We start from the raw sequence: 15,514 nt of genomic DNA, 5'->3' as shown, positions 1-15,514 counted from the left end.
TCAAAGTAACCACAATATATTATCAATAAGAGACAGATCATAACAGATAATGGTTGTACTGTCACTTTACATGGAGGATAACGACTGTAGTGTCGTTCTACACTACAGATAACGACTGGACTGTCGTTTCCAATCGTTATCGTCCAATAGTTGCGGACGATACAAATATACACCAAATGAGAAAATAAAATCAATTAAAATATCATTTTATACTATATTAAACAATAAAAGTACCAATGTAAATGAGATTTCTAAAAATACCTTTCTTTTTTCTTTAAATATAGTGGAAATCTCAATGTAGATAATATAGATAATAAAATTCTTGTTCAAATGCTCACAATGTTGGAGAAGATAGAAGAAAAATACAATGAATATCAAGATTTTAGGGAAGAAATCACAGGGAAAACAGGTTAATGCATTTTGTAGATAAATTGAGGGATTTAATTAGATTGAAAGGGGTATTTGGGTATTTTCCATGATGAGGGTATTTTAGATATTTGACATTATTTGTTTATTGTATTTTATAAATGAAGGTCATTTGACCAAGAAACATTGAAGGAAGGTTATTTTATCAAAATCATTGTTTGACTAGGCTTTTTTATCAAATCCCCCATAAACTAGTGATATGATTAACGAAATCCACATGTGACCCTCCGTCACGTAATTAACAAATTGTTACATCTTTAATCACTAAATTTTGAAAAATATTTTCGATTACTCAGTAAATTTTAAAAGATGTCTTCGATTACTCATTGAATTTTGAGAGGGTAGAATTTTGACTACTCAACTTATAAATATGACGTCGACCTATCATTTGTTAAAAATATGTATCGTAAGCACATAGGTCGCATAAAAGTAATAAAGTTTACAAATAAGTCTAGATTGTCGATCTCATGAGAAATAATTATTCAATTATACAATAGTTAAATTTAATTTTAACATATAAGTAGGTTGGGTTGGTTCAGAGGTTCCGAACTTATGTTCAAAGTCCATTCTCTGAATTAAATAATCCAAAGTTGTATCTCTCTCATTTTTTTAAATAAATAATGTAGAAGTACGATTCTCTTCTACTGAGAACCATAATTAAGAGAGTTCATGAATTTCCAAATGTGTTCCATTTATTTCACATCCACACGAATGATCATGAATGAAGTAAAGAATTTAAAGTTTGAGCTCTAGTACAAACGGTTGGTGAAGTATCTGTGTTGGCAATAGGGGGCCGATTTGAGGATTTGGTAGAGATTAAAATTATATTTTTTAGTAGATTGTGATAAGCGTTTTTGAAATGTGTAATTGAAAGTTATAAGACCCATGAAAAATGTGGTTAATATTGATTGTTTGACTTTGACTTATATTAAAATCGGAACCAAACAATCTTGTTGAGAGATTTTGGACAATACCTTTCTAGACCGCTTGGACCAATTGTAAAAATATGACCGGATTGGAGGCCTCCGAGCTTATGTTCAAGGTCCATTTTCTGAATTAATGATCTCTCATTTTTCTAATTAAACAATTCAAAAATAACATTTGGCAACGACATATTTTTTAAACTTTTATGTGCTTTTTTTGCTTGAATTGTGTACAACCTTTTAAGCCACTTTGTGAATGGAATCAGCACTTGGGAACGAAATGTAGTTTTGCAGTTGTGTTTATATTCTCATAGATTTGTTTCCTGATTGGATGGTGATTTTATAACCCTCAATTATATTTTGTTGCTTGAAACCCTGAGATGTCATCGTGCCTTGGTGGGCTATGGCACTTAGCCCCCGTTTGAGCCCAATTAATTTTCATTACATTACATTACATTCATTTTTCTCTCTCCTATTTTCAACCTCACAATTTTCCATAAAATAATATTATACGTAAATCGAAAATTTTTCCTTCTTTTTCAACTACTCATTTTTCAAAAAATAATATTCCACCCATTAATTTTTCCACGTAATGGGGACCAAACAGGGGCTTAATAAATATCGTGACTAGCACTTAAAGTAACTATCGTGATTATTGTGGGTTGCTTATGCTATTCTGTCGAGTTCCATGCATATACAAACAGTTTTGTGTTTTGTAAGTTAGGCTACTTGGTGAATTCTGCGATCTTCATTTTTCATGATTTTTTGTTCGGCGGTTTGAACTTTTATGCACATTTGTTTGAATTTTGAAAAACGTTTCAATCTACTTTGTGAATAGAATCCGTAATAACCTCTTCGTTCGACGTAGTTTTGCAGTTTTGTTTTTATCTCACAGTTGTGTTTCCTGATTGGATGTCGATTTTATAACATCTTTAAATTTCTTTATGTGTCCGTGTTTACTTATGTAACTTGTGATTTGATGAGTGTGATTCATGATTCTTTTATGTTAAGGTTCTCAGACTTTTGATAGAATATTTTTCGCAACTTAGCTCACCGTTTCTTTGTTTTCATGTGCATGCTTGAATTATATTTTGATACTTCATTTTTGTTTTGCCTTTTTTATATTTTCTAGTGTGTATTTTATAGAGTCTGGATGTCACTTTAACTCGCTATCTTCCTCATCGTTTTGGCTATACTGATTTCAAAGCCTTTGGGGAGAGGAATGAGATTGAGGATTCAGTTTTTATTCCATCCCCGCCGTCGTCATTACGAAGAAATTTAGATTTTATCTTGACAATGATTTAAAACTGTGTACACAAGTAGAGTGCATAGTTTAAAATTTTTAATTGGTTCCACCTATTTATTAGTGTACAAATTGTGTACTAATTTTGTAAACAATCTCTCTTTCTTTTCGGCTTTTGTGAATGCTGCAAAAAAATTTAGTTATGCTGGATAATGTTTTCATACAGACATAAGGTGTACACATGTTTAACTTAAACAAGAAAATCAGAGCTCGAGATGAATCTATCTACAAATCATGTTAGGTAACGAGCAGAATACAGAAAACCTAGAACAAATGTATTATCTTCTGATGCTTTTGAAATGTATTATCCTTATCTGAAATTCTAAACTATAGAAACATATATTGGACATCAATGATCTATTTTGCATTGTTAGTTGGTAGGTCCCGTCTGAGTTTTATGTTTTCCATTTGAGTTTGCTCAAAAGCACATACAGGATCCCATCTGTGTTTTCCATTTGAATTTGCACACAAATCATACTATTACCCACCAATTTATTATGGTTTAAGTTAATAAATTTCTTTGGCCAATTTGGGGATTAAATATTTCAGTGAATCCTCGGATATATGTTAGAGCAGAAAAATTATAAGAGGTGGCTATAGAGAGGAAGACGTTCAAAATGTTAAACAATGGCTTTCTCTGAATTCAGAATCTATAGAGCTTCTTATGTTACAAACGCCAAAAAAATAGCCTCTTTGCATTGTTCAATTACCGTTTTCTATGTAATAGGATTTGGCCCCTGTTTGGTGGGGATTAAAATTAGATTTTTAGTATATTTTGATAGAAATTAATGAAATATGTGGTTGAAAAGTTGTGGGTTCCAATAAATGTGTGGTTCAAATTAATTGTTGAATTTGCATTGGATAAAAATCTTGATTTTAATTTTTATCAAACAGGGGCTTGTTCTTGTTTGTTTCAACATCTGTTCCAGATTTAATTATGTGCTTCTATGTAATTTATTTTTATTCATTTATTAGATTAGTTTCCCTCTGATGCACATTTTAGATACAAGAGAAAAAATATAAAAGAACTGCATAAACTGCTACACAAGTGTAATGAACAACTTCAGCAATTCAGCCATGTAAATAAAAAGGCACACGATCAATATGTAAATTTCACAGAACAACGGGAAGAGCTCCAAAGAAGACAAGCTGAATTGGAGGCAGGTGATAGGTACAATGATTCCTCATAATTCTGATGTTTTCATGGAGCTATAATTTATTGTTTATGCCCAAGGGGATACCTGTACGATTAATTTCATTTCTTCCCCTTATTTGGTAGAAAATGCAAGAGCTTATAGCATTTTTGGATATAAGGAAGGATGAATCCATTGAGCGTTCCTTTAAAGGTGTGGCTAAGCATTTTCGAGATGTGTTCTCAGAACTTGTGCAAGGAGGCCATGGATTTTTAGTACTGATGAAGAAAAAGGTTAGTTATATTGGTTTGAGTACATTTATCACTTGTAAAGCAAAAGTATACCAATTTGTAGATTAACGAGCATTATTCATTGCCTTGCAGTGGCTTGGTTCTTTTTTATTAACTTGGTTGTTGTATGGGTTTTGAACTCTTCCATTTTTTGTTCTTTTGGGAAAGGAACCTTATAATACCTAGATGAATAACTGACGCCGGGTAGGATAGCGATTATCCTGGATTCTAGTTGCAACAGACGATTCGCTAGAAAGAAGAAGAAAGAGATGCCAAAATAGAGAGAATTCACTGAAAACTTCACTCAATATTATTAATAATCAAGAATGACGAAAGTCAATCTACAAGCCGGGGTTAAATAGCTGCAAAAAATACGAAATTATCGAAAAATTACCATAAATAGAAAAATACTAACAATCACACCAAAATAAAATATGAAATAAAAGAAGTAAGTTGCCAAAAATTTGGGTCAATCCGGATTCTCTAACATCTAGAAAAAGGGAAACAAAATATTACCATAAATACTAAAAAATAGATAAAAATTGAATTTCGGAAAGGAAAATAGTGGATTTTAGTTTCGAAAATGACGCCAACCGAATATAGTTGGGTAGCCATGACGTGCGCGCCGAAGAGAGTTTTCCGAAGTGGGGTCATAATAGCGATTCTGATAACCGTAGCCAAAGTTATGGCCAAATTACCAAAGACGTGTCAAAATTACCCCAATTAAAGAAATATTGCATTTATTTTCCATCTTTGTGCCTATCCGCCATCTCATGGTATTTCAGCGTCATCAACAAACTATCAGACAGATCAGCGTCACTCAACTCGGATCCTCCTGCATCAGTAACCTTAAATTCCAAAACCATCACCTAATATCAATAAGCTTACATGGTTCGTCACAAGTTGAAGTCTGGATTGGAACACTGGTTTTGACTGACAGTTGTAATATTTTTGTTCAAATTAGTTTATGGGAATAGGTAGTATTAACTAATGAGTATGTAAATCAAATCCTAAAAGAATATCATGTGAAGCTGATATAACCAAGATTAGTAACGGTTTATTGGGTATTGTTGACGTTATCATAGAGAACTGACATGAATATATAATAATTAAACTTATTTCCTTATGTACAGGTATGCAGAAAGTTAACCACAATGTCTCTTGCTTATTCCTTTCCATTTATCTAAACTAATTTTGCCTTAATAATGATAGTTATGGTCAAGTGCTCTTTTTGTAATGAGGTTTATATGGAAATGGTTATACATGATTTCCTATTATTTATACTGGACATTGATGACATTGAGAATGATCAAGATGATGATGAGCCTCGCACAGCGGACACGGAAGGAAGGTTGAAAAATACGTGGTGTCAAAGTCAAGGCGTGTTATTAACTTTTGCAAACTTGTGTTCTGTCCCTAAGCAAGGCTATAACTAAACTTGTTCTTCAGTACATTTGATATCTTCTAATAGATTAGCATTTCTAGCTTTGTATGCGTTTTTTGAATAAATAGAAGTGAAATACTTGAGTAGATGAAAGCAACTAGGACACTTTATACTGAATTTCATGTTCTCAACATTATAGCAATCATTTGGAAAGTGTAGTTGCACAAGTAGTTTTTAGTTCTAAGTCTAGTAATTTCTTTGACTCTTGCTTCTTGTGGTACGTTTCTTTTACTGGGCAAGGAGAGACACAGTCGATGAAACAATTGTCCGGGGGTCAGAAAACTGTAGTGGCACTGGCACTAATCTTTGCCATTCAGCGATGTGATTCTGCACCATTTTATCTTTTTGATGAGATAGATGCAGCTCTGGATCCTCAGTACAGAACTGCTGTAGGAAGTATCCTATCTTTAGCCGATTCTTTATGTTTCAATTTTTTGGTGAAAGAAAGCTATCCTGATTTTTTTTTCCCTTTCTTTTTCCTACTAATGATACCGAAGAATGAAAATTCTGTTTTCACTCCACACATGTTAAAAACCCACAACTTGTGTTCTTTTCTCACTACATTTGGAATGTAATGTGTTGTCTTTGTTTTAAATAAGTTGAATAAACGTTTTTTTTATACCTATTAAAGCTGATCTTATATACTATTCATAAATGAGGCCTATGATGAAGATGCGATGCCTTTGCAACCATAGAATTTATAATCCTTGAAGAATAAGGTAGGACATTTAGAGTTTCTTTTTAGGGCTAAACAATGAGCACAAACTTTCACAGTCGTTGCCTGTCATTAATGACATGGGTGTTTCTATTTTAAATTCACCTTTATTTTCTCATATCAATATAAATGCTTTCTTAATCAAATATGTCAAATTGTATCTGCCTGGATCCACATGGAAAAACTTTCTTGACAGGGATAATGTTGCTGCAAGTCCAGGATTCCTGAATTTGGATAACTATTAGGCAACAAGAGAATCCAATAATGAGGAATTATATGACATTTACTTTGTTGAACTACCATATCTAAAAGTTTAAGCTCTTAGAGAGGGGACACATGGTTTAGCTGGCCAAATAGCTGCGAGCTCATTTCTTAGCTTAAACATGGTTTCTGTTCTATTATCTTTCTTGTGTGCAGCTATGGATCCTTAACATTACTTACTATTAGATATAGTTCGTCATCAGGCAGACACGGCAAGCACCCAGTTCATAACCACAACATTTCGCCCAGAGTTAGTTAAGGTGGCTGACAAGATATATAGCGTCTCACATAAAAATTAGAGTTTAGCCATGTTTATGTTTCCACCAAGGAAGAAGCTTTGCAATTTATTGAGGAGGTCAGTCCCACATCGTTTGAATGAGGTTAGACTTCTGTTAATGCATTTATATTGGATAAAAACTCGTTCACCTTTATAGCTCCTTACACACAATTTAACTAAATCTTGAATTCAATAGCTGTGGATTTGCAGTGACAATGGAAGGCCTTCATGACGACAGAACATGACCATTATGAGATCTTTATGGGATGTGTAAATCCCTTATAAACATTATTAGTAGGTACTTCTGGAGGTTGATTTTAATCTTTAAATTTTATTCTCAATTCCCATGTACAGTGTTGACGAATCAGACGCTGGCATTGTTCTCTTTACAAGTATTTCTTTCTTAGAACTACAAGTATGTTACTTCTTTTCAAAAGTAACTCTTTTCTAGAAATCAGTTGTGTATATTAAACACTAAAAGGTCAACGTACAATAGTTACCGAATTTTATTTTAAATGAGTTCTTTCTAAGCATCTTGGAAAGCATTCTCTAGCTAATTAATTTAAATGTTCATCCTGTGGCCTAATTTATATAATGTTAATACCTGCACTTATTCTATCATGGCAAAAGCTTAACATGCAACAGTTAGGGCACTTTTGAATTTTGAGCCCAAAAAATAAAAACAAAAACAAAACTTATGAATTGTTATACACACTGTTTATTTTCTTTAAATAAAAAAAAAATACTTAAATTTTGGAACTGGTTATGTAAAACCTATGATGCACCGACACGGACACGTGTACCCGACACGATACGTGTCGGATACGTCGACTCGTGATTTTTCAAAAAAGTACCGATACGACACGTCGTTGACACGTTCATTAAATTTTTAAAATTCTTCATTTATGTAATTTAAATTTAGTTTTATGCTTATTATTGATTCTTTTTTGTTGAAATTTTTTAAATATGAGTACTTATTTGTTATTTACTAAAAACTTTGAATTAAAAATATATAATAGTTATAGTAAGAAAGGAAAATGATTATTGTAGAGTGTTCGAAAAGCGTTGATATCGACACGTGTCGGACACGGACATGCTACCCTAGTTAGAGTGTCCGTGCTACATAGTGTAAAACAGATCTCGAGATAGGAGCTTTAGGAATTTTATACTTCATTAGGAACTTGGGGAATTTATTGTGAAGTAAATTGTATGGAAAACAAAAGAAAGTAATTGATAATAATATAATATAGCAGCAGAACACAAAATCAATGAGAACTAACAATAGATTAAGCTGCCAAATTTCTCTAATAGTTACTAAAAATTTGTAAAAAATAAATTCTAAAAGAAAAAGATGCTAAACAAATTCTATTAGTCAAAAGAAAAAGGTGCTAAACTAACTCTATCAACTAAAAGAAAATCAATCTAACTTCTTGTAATTGGTTTTGTGGTGAGTCCATAACCAAAGGGGAAGAGTGGATCATAGTGTGAATCACCAACATTCATGGGGAGCTGATCTACAGTCTTGAACCAAGTTCTTGACAACTTCCCGGTAAACCCATAGTCCCCGAAAAGGACATCAGCCACCCCGTTGCCTTCTGTTCCCGGTAGCCAGGCAGCTACTAATGCATCGATAGAGTTAAGATAGGGCTGAATCACCAAAGGTCGACCGGATACAAGAACAACTACACACTTGACGTTGCCACAAACATTCTTGATTGTGTCTAAACCTTGTTGAGGAATAGTAAGGTTAGAATTGTCACCTGCAGATTCAGCATAGGGAGGTTCTCCTACCACAATCACGGCATACGAAAAGTTATTGGATTTTACAAAATCCTCATTAGGGCTTTCACTGTAGGAGATTTCTGTACTTGGATGAACTGCAGTCGAGATCCCATTAAAGATTGTGGTTCCGACAGTGTGGTTGTTGCCACCTTGTCCTTGCCAAGTTATTGTCCAGCCACCACATTGCAATCCAAGATTGTTAGCATGGCTTCCAGCAACTAAGATTTTGGATGCCTTTCTGGGTAGCGGAAGTACAGGTCTCTCAGCATTTTCTCCATTCTTCAGTAGTACAAGTGATTTCCTCACAGCCTCCCTTGCCAAATCTCTGTGAGCCTGTTCAAGGAACAAATTATATTTTAATTGTATGCTTGCACGACTTGACTATACAATGAATTAGATTTTAGCTTTATTATTTTTTTTTTTTTTACTGACCTGGCTTCCAAGTTGATCGACTAAACTATGATCAGCCATTGGATTCTCAAAGAGGCCCATTCTGAATTTTACTCTCAATATCCTTCTCACAGCATCATCAATCCGGCTCATTGGGATGAAGTTGTTGTTCACCAAAGACGTTAAAGTATCAATGAATTCTGTATGGTTGAGAGGAACCATAATCTGAACATGTCAACAGGGAAAACTTTGTGTTAGCATTTGATCTGCTCGTTTTGAGCGATCACGAGAATTTAACTTACCATGTCAATGCCAGCGTTAATTCCTGTTAGGACAGAGTATGTATAATTGGCATGTTGTGGATTTGTGATTTTGTCTATTCCTTGCCAATCTGAGATGACAAATCCCTATAAATTGAAGCAAATTCAAAAAATTATTAGTGGGGGATCTATCAGTATGCTTTCCTCTAATAAATTGAGAATTATTTGAAGCTATACCCTAAATTTCAAAGTGCCTTTGAGGAATTTGGTGACAAGTTGACGATTTGCATGCATTTTGACTCCATTCAGACTCGAATAGGATACCATGATAGTGGACACACCCTTGATGATTGAATTGTAGTATGGTGGCATGTGAATGCTTAGCAATCCATGCCAGTTAGTCATCGTGTTGTTCATATTGATTCCTTTTGTAGTCCCACCGTCTCCAACGTAGTGTTTTGCACAAGCTGCAACCTTAGTACTATTTCACATGAAAAAGAATCACATTAGAGGAATTTCGATCAATTCGTAGATTATACAATGTTGTGGACTTGTTTGATACACGTGCGAATTACTTAAAAATATACTTACTTTCCACCAATATAAGGAACACCCTTTGGTGAATTGGGAGGGATATCTCCTTGTAAACCAGAAATGATTTCTGTCATATCTTGTACAACTTTAGGGTCCTCACTATAACTCTCATAACACCTTCCCCACCTTGGATCTCTGCATACCTATTAATTGTAGAATTGGACTTAGTTTAGTTTGTAAAAATTAAGGTTTTCATAAAATTGTACAAGGAATATTTTATACCGCAACGCATGGAGCAAAGACATAAGGAATGCCAGTAGCTCTGGCTTCAAGGGCAGTTGCAGCACCAATCCTCTTCACAAGGTCTTTATCTCTGCATAATGAGGAAAAAAGAAAAAAAGAAAAAGACACTGTAAATATGTCATTACACGACACAATTCAGTATAAGATTATAGTACTTACCTAGTTGCTCCAAGGCCAACATTGTGGGGAAATATGGTAGCCTTGTAAACATTATTGTGGCCATGAACAGCATCAATCCCGTAAATCATAGGAATCCCAAGTCTGCTAGACAAAGAACCATTCTGAAATCCATCCACCATATCCATCCACTCCCTGGCTGTGGCCTGTTCACTTGGCACGCTTCCACCACCGCTTAGAAGGCTGCCGATGGAGTAATCTCTCATGATCTGTGGTGTGGCAGCACGGCGATCAATCTGCGCCATCTGCCCAATTTTCTCTTCGAGAGTCATTTGGTCCATGAGCATCTTAATGCGAATATTCACTGGCTGGTTTGGATCCTTGTACAGCACGTTCAACTTTGAGTCTTGTCCCCATGCAGATGCACATAAGAGCAGAAGTCCCAATATTGGGACTAAATACCTTGAACACATTGCTTCGAAACTTGTTTACTTTCTGAAAAAGTTAAGATAGAGTTAATAAACACATAACTTTTTAGAATGAATGACATGAAGCGAGTAGAAACTTAACAACATGCATGAATGCTGAGAAAAATACAGAAAGAAGAACAAAGGAACTGACGTTGAGAAGAAGGAGAGAAATATTCTCTAATCAGGAAGAATTAATGAGTATGTAAAAGGTAATATTACGTGGGTTTATATAGACATGTAAGGTGTTAGCGTTCTTACACATTTAGGATATTAGAATGGCTTCAAATTCGATAAGGTGTTGGCGTTCTTACACAAATAGGATTTTTGCATGGCTTCAGATTTGATTAGGACTGCTTATTCAATTAGGATTGTAATTCAGTTTAAACTGAATAGTATTAGTTACTCAATTAATTTCATAAGTAAATTGTATTTCTCGCACACAATTTTACTTTTTTATATTTTCTGAAAATTTGTTCTTGATACTGTAATTTTTACGTCATTCGAACATGTTTGAACATTGAAAGTATTTAAAAGTTATGTTTTAAAAGAACTTATTTTTTAAAAAATTATATTCAAAAAATAAATAATTTAAAATTAAAACAAAATAATTAAAAATCAAACAAAGATACGGTAACTCTTTGAAATTAAAGGAACAAAAAAATAAATAAATAAATAAATAAAATAAAATAATAATAATAATAATAATAATAAAAAATCAGCCTACTGGAAAATTATATTTGGAAAAATAAGTAATTTAAAGTTGATTTAAACACAAAAGTCTTCGAAACTAAAACCCAAACAATTTCCATAGTAAAGCAACGTGTTCCAACATTATATCATAACCCACGTTTTTGGATAAAATATTGAATTTTTTTCATACTAGTAGTCAACACGTGTGTTGCATGTCTTATGTATCGATGAATGATATATGTATTTGTTACACTCCTCACCAAGCTACTTCAGCATGTCAGATCCACTCCTCCACGAGGCTCCACGTGTCCTTATGAAGTGGTTGCAAAGCAATGTTAACCTCAGCTGAACTCCAACTTGACGACTACAAGGCACATACATCACAAACTAAATCTAGCGATCGAAGCGTCCCCTGAAACCGATAACAGATCTCTCTGCCTCCAGTTTCAGAAGTATATCTGTGTCAGGATCCTCTATCCCCATGGATTAATTGATGTGACATCTCCATGAGTCTAGTTGATGTAACATATCAACTTTATATTAACTCAACTCAAGGCAATTAATTACCCGCCCACCTTAGACGCGACTGATTGACGCCTATGAGCAGACGTCTCATACCGTCAAATGCATACACGTGTTCCACATCCAACGATGCTCCTCGTCTATAATTATCTAAGGTTTGATAAGAGTCAAAGGTAATAAAACTCACACCAGACTTAACTTTCCACACTCAAGAAATATTTATTCTCCTCTCCACTCTCTTGCACAATTCGAGCACTATTTCGATCACCGATCACTGATTTGACCGTCAGAGTGTATGCGATCGTCATCACCCGGATTGATTCCGACCGTGTGCTTTTGACCATTCGTTATTGTGTGCAGGGAGGATTACGTGGAGTGGCTATTGGTTGGCCACGTGGAGGGTCCATTTCGCGAGGTCGACAGTACTATTTTTAAATTACTAATACCATTTTTTAAAATAATAGAGGTAATTGATATTGTTAAAGGGAAAATTACAACTCTCTGTGTGTGTACGTTTTTATGAAATTATGCATATAATATGAAAATGTTGAATAAACTAAAATTTAATGATATGATTACAATAATACTTCTTTGTATACAACATTTTTTTTTTTTTTGGTGATCGAATGTTCCAATTTAATGCAACCCTTAGCACCTTTGTTACCTCATTAATACATTAATGCAACATTTCAATTTGGTAACCTCAATTTAATAATAACCTAATGGATGAATTATAATATAAATCATGAATATTAATAAGGGTTTTGTTGATGAAAAATAAAAATTGCTTTGTTAATGAAAAATAAAAACTCAATGGATGAATTAAATGTAAATCATGAAGATTAATAAGGGTTTTGTTGATGAAAAAAAATTGTTTTGTCGATGGAAAATAAAAATTGTAAGAACAAAATACTTAATTGAACGATAAGTCACTAAATTTTCGTTGATTTTTTTTTTTTAATAATTGAATGTCAATTTCACTCCTTATATTAATTCCAACTCAATGATAAATATCAATTAGATATTTCATCACTTATATTAATTCTAAGTCAAATTATAAATATTAATTAAATTAGTAATAAGGGCTTTGTTGATGAAAATTAAAAATTATAAAGAAAAAAATCAATTGAATGTTAGGCATTGAATTTTCATGCGTAATTTCTTTTTTATTCATTGAATGTCCTCATTAATATATTAATGCAACCTTTAAAATATTTGTAATCTCAATTATATAATAACTTAATGGATGAATTATAACGTAATATATAGTTTGCCACTTAAATTACGAATGTTGTCATCATTCCTCAATTCTTCATACTACTTACTTTGAAAAGGTTTATTACACAAATGCAATAACATTTACAATTCAGTCTCCTTCATTGCTTCAACAAAATGGCTACACCTTCAGTTTGTACCCCAAATTACAATTGTTCTTCTAATCAATAGTAAGATGTGAGAGTTTCATTGCTACCTAAATTGGTGCTAAGCATAGATAGCATTAACATTACTCGGCAACCAGGAATTTATTCCTTTGTTAATGTGAACCAACTCTCTTACCAAGACTTAGAATTGATACGAATTCTATTTGAATGCAGTTATTAGAGACTAGAGAATATGGGGAAACTCTCTGATTCTGAAGTTAAAGCAGAACAGAAGAAAGTCTTTGAGTATGTGTTTCAGAAACTGAAGGTATTTAGAAGAGGGAATTAAAGAGTATTTACTGCCCCCCAGAGAAAAACCCATGTTTCCGTGGACAGAATTTTGATCTCAGATATAATGATGGTTGCAACACTGGGTGCCTTTTAAGCACAAGAGTATCCTGGTGTTAAGATTGCCCTCTGATATTCAAGTGGATCACAAATTTAATTGAAACAATTGTTGTGAAAGAGATTACACCCCCACAATATGAGCTGGTTTCCTTTCTGCAGAAGTTCAAACAAGCAGCTTTGAAATTTCCAACCAATTGTGAGTGCTATGCGGTTGTACAATAATATCTTCTTTTGATTGAATTATGTTGTAGCTTCTGTCAAGCTCATGCCCAGCTATTTTGGTTCAACCCAACAATTCATGGGTAACACAGATTATGCATCCCTCAAAAACAATGCTTAAACAGTTAAAGATATTGTTTTATTTATGTACATAAGTTCTGTGTTAATTAAGAGATGAATTCATTTCAGGATTAGAATCAATACCAGTATAATGATATTTGAGTACCCTTAAAAATCATTTTCGATGTCAAAACTTTTTCTGGAGAGTACTTAAATGCAAAATTTTTTAGCTCTTTCCTACCAGCTTTTCTTTTGCCTTTCGAATCTACAAAACCTTCTTCACAATCTTTTGCTCTTCAACTAGGAAAGCTCGAATAATCCTGAGAACAGTAAAGAAATAAGAGAAATTTGGCCTCAGTTGAACAGAGATTGAACCAAAAAAAATAACTTCATTAAATCCTGTATATGGAAGAGGTTTACAAAGCGAACTCTCTCTCACAGCACCACCGGATAATACACCACCATAGGCACGGTTTACCGTCCTCCTATTCCTAGATAATCTGGACCTCTTATATTTCAGCAGGTCTCTAGTGAGGAATCTGCAAAAGAGCCATAGCATATTCATTACAAGTTGCGTGTTTATCAATTACCCAACCAATCCACTTCCAACCCATAACCAGACAACGCTTGTTACGTCTCAGTACAATCAGGAGGCAATATAAAGTTTATGCATAAACTTTTCATTGAAAGAAATCACCATGACAATCACTTACAAAAATATTAATCAATGGCAACAAGGAACTCTCCATTATCTTTTGTTTTCGGTAAAATGCAAGGGTTATAATAATTAGAACTTTTGTGCCTCGTCAGTATGTCTCCTAATGCTTAAAAGATTAATAAGCTAAATGACTGAAAACAAATCCTTAACGTGCCAAGTACAAATCAACTACATTACCCCTTGAATTCTCTTTCCAGTAACGGGACATTTGGGCCCACTTGCCCTCTTCTTGGTGCTTTGATATACCAACTTCCCACCTATATACTCATTTACAGATAAATAAATACATCAAATAACTCCAAACATTAGATAAACTGATTACAAACACAATATATGTATAAGTGCAGACATAGCTATTTTGTGCGTCAAAGACAAATGGATACCGGGAGTTTTGACAATCCGGTGCTGGTTGGATTTTGTGGCATAGCTATGTCGTTTGCGGTAAGTGATTCACTGCACCATCTTCGGGACCTCTCTCTCGCTTTTCTCTCTAGATGCTCGTCCCTGTTGCTAGAAGTTAATCGTGACCTATATCCGACGGATGATAATGGTTTAAGCGACGGTCAGGATTGAGCCACGTTATACCATCCAGTTCATCAAATGAGTTGGGTTGGTTCAAATGAGCCTTTGCCCCATTTTGAGGGTGTGCTACCAGAAAATAAATAATGGAAATTACATAATTCCAGGGATTTAAAGATGACAATTCAAAATTTAGGGATGAAGTTTCATTTATTCATAAATCAGATATCAATATATACAAACCCTAACCATAAATCATTTTAATTTTTTCTTCTCCCTCTTCTCTCTACCTCTCTCCTTTCTCTCATTTTCTCTCCAGTTTCTCTCTTCTATGCCAACAACTCATTCAAACTCCAACAGTTGGCAATGACGGAGCTACACCAACTGAT

The 15,514-nt window shown here is 33.9% G+C and overlaps 1 protein-coding gene and 2 pseudogenes across 2 annotated transcripts; 1 reads left to right on the top strand and 2 right to left on the bottom strand.

The window, feature by feature from the left end:
* The first annotated feature begins 49 nt into the window (after positions 1–49).
* LOC111400442 lies at positions 50–7,017 on the top strand (annotated as a pseudogene).
* Positions 7,018–8,039: 1,022 nt separating this feature from the next.
* Positions 8,040–10,855, bottom strand: LOC111401615 (beta-glucosidase BoGH3B-like). Of its 2 annotated transcripts, none has more exons than XM_023029425.1 (8): positions 10,780–10,855; positions 10,201–10,653; positions 10,021–10,111; positions 9,796–9,941; positions 9,442–9,685; positions 9,247–9,351; positions 8,987–9,169; positions 8,040–8,887 (listed from the first exon to the last, which is right to left on the bottom strand). In XM_023029425.1, exons 2-8 carry the CDS (start codon positions 10,629–10,631, stop codon positions 8,195–8,197), a joined length of 1,893 nt encoding a protein of 630 aa, XP_022885193.1. In that variant the 5' UTR covers positions 10,632–10,653; positions 10,780–10,855; the 3' UTR covers positions 8,040–8,194. The 2 variants fall into 2 exon arrangements, with proteins under 2 accessions (XP_022885193.1, XP_022885194.1); XM_023029426.1 differs by lacking the exon at positions 10,780–10,855 and adding an exon at positions 10,707–10,773.
* Positions 10,856–14,114: 3,259 nt separating this feature from the next.
* Positions 14,115–15,068, bottom strand: LOC111402692 (annotated as a pseudogene).
* Between the last annotated feature and the right edge of the window lie 446 nt (positions 15,069–15,514).

This window comes from Olea europaea, chromosome 10 (genome assembly GCF_002742605.1).
Source record: "Olea europaea var. sylvestris chromosome 10, O_europaea_v1, whole genome shotgun sequence".
Lineage (NCBI taxonomy): Eukaryota > Viridiplantae > Streptophyta > Magnoliopsida > Lamiales > Oleaceae > Olea > Olea europaea.
This window is presented reverse-complemented; position numbering and strand designations above follow the sequence as displayed.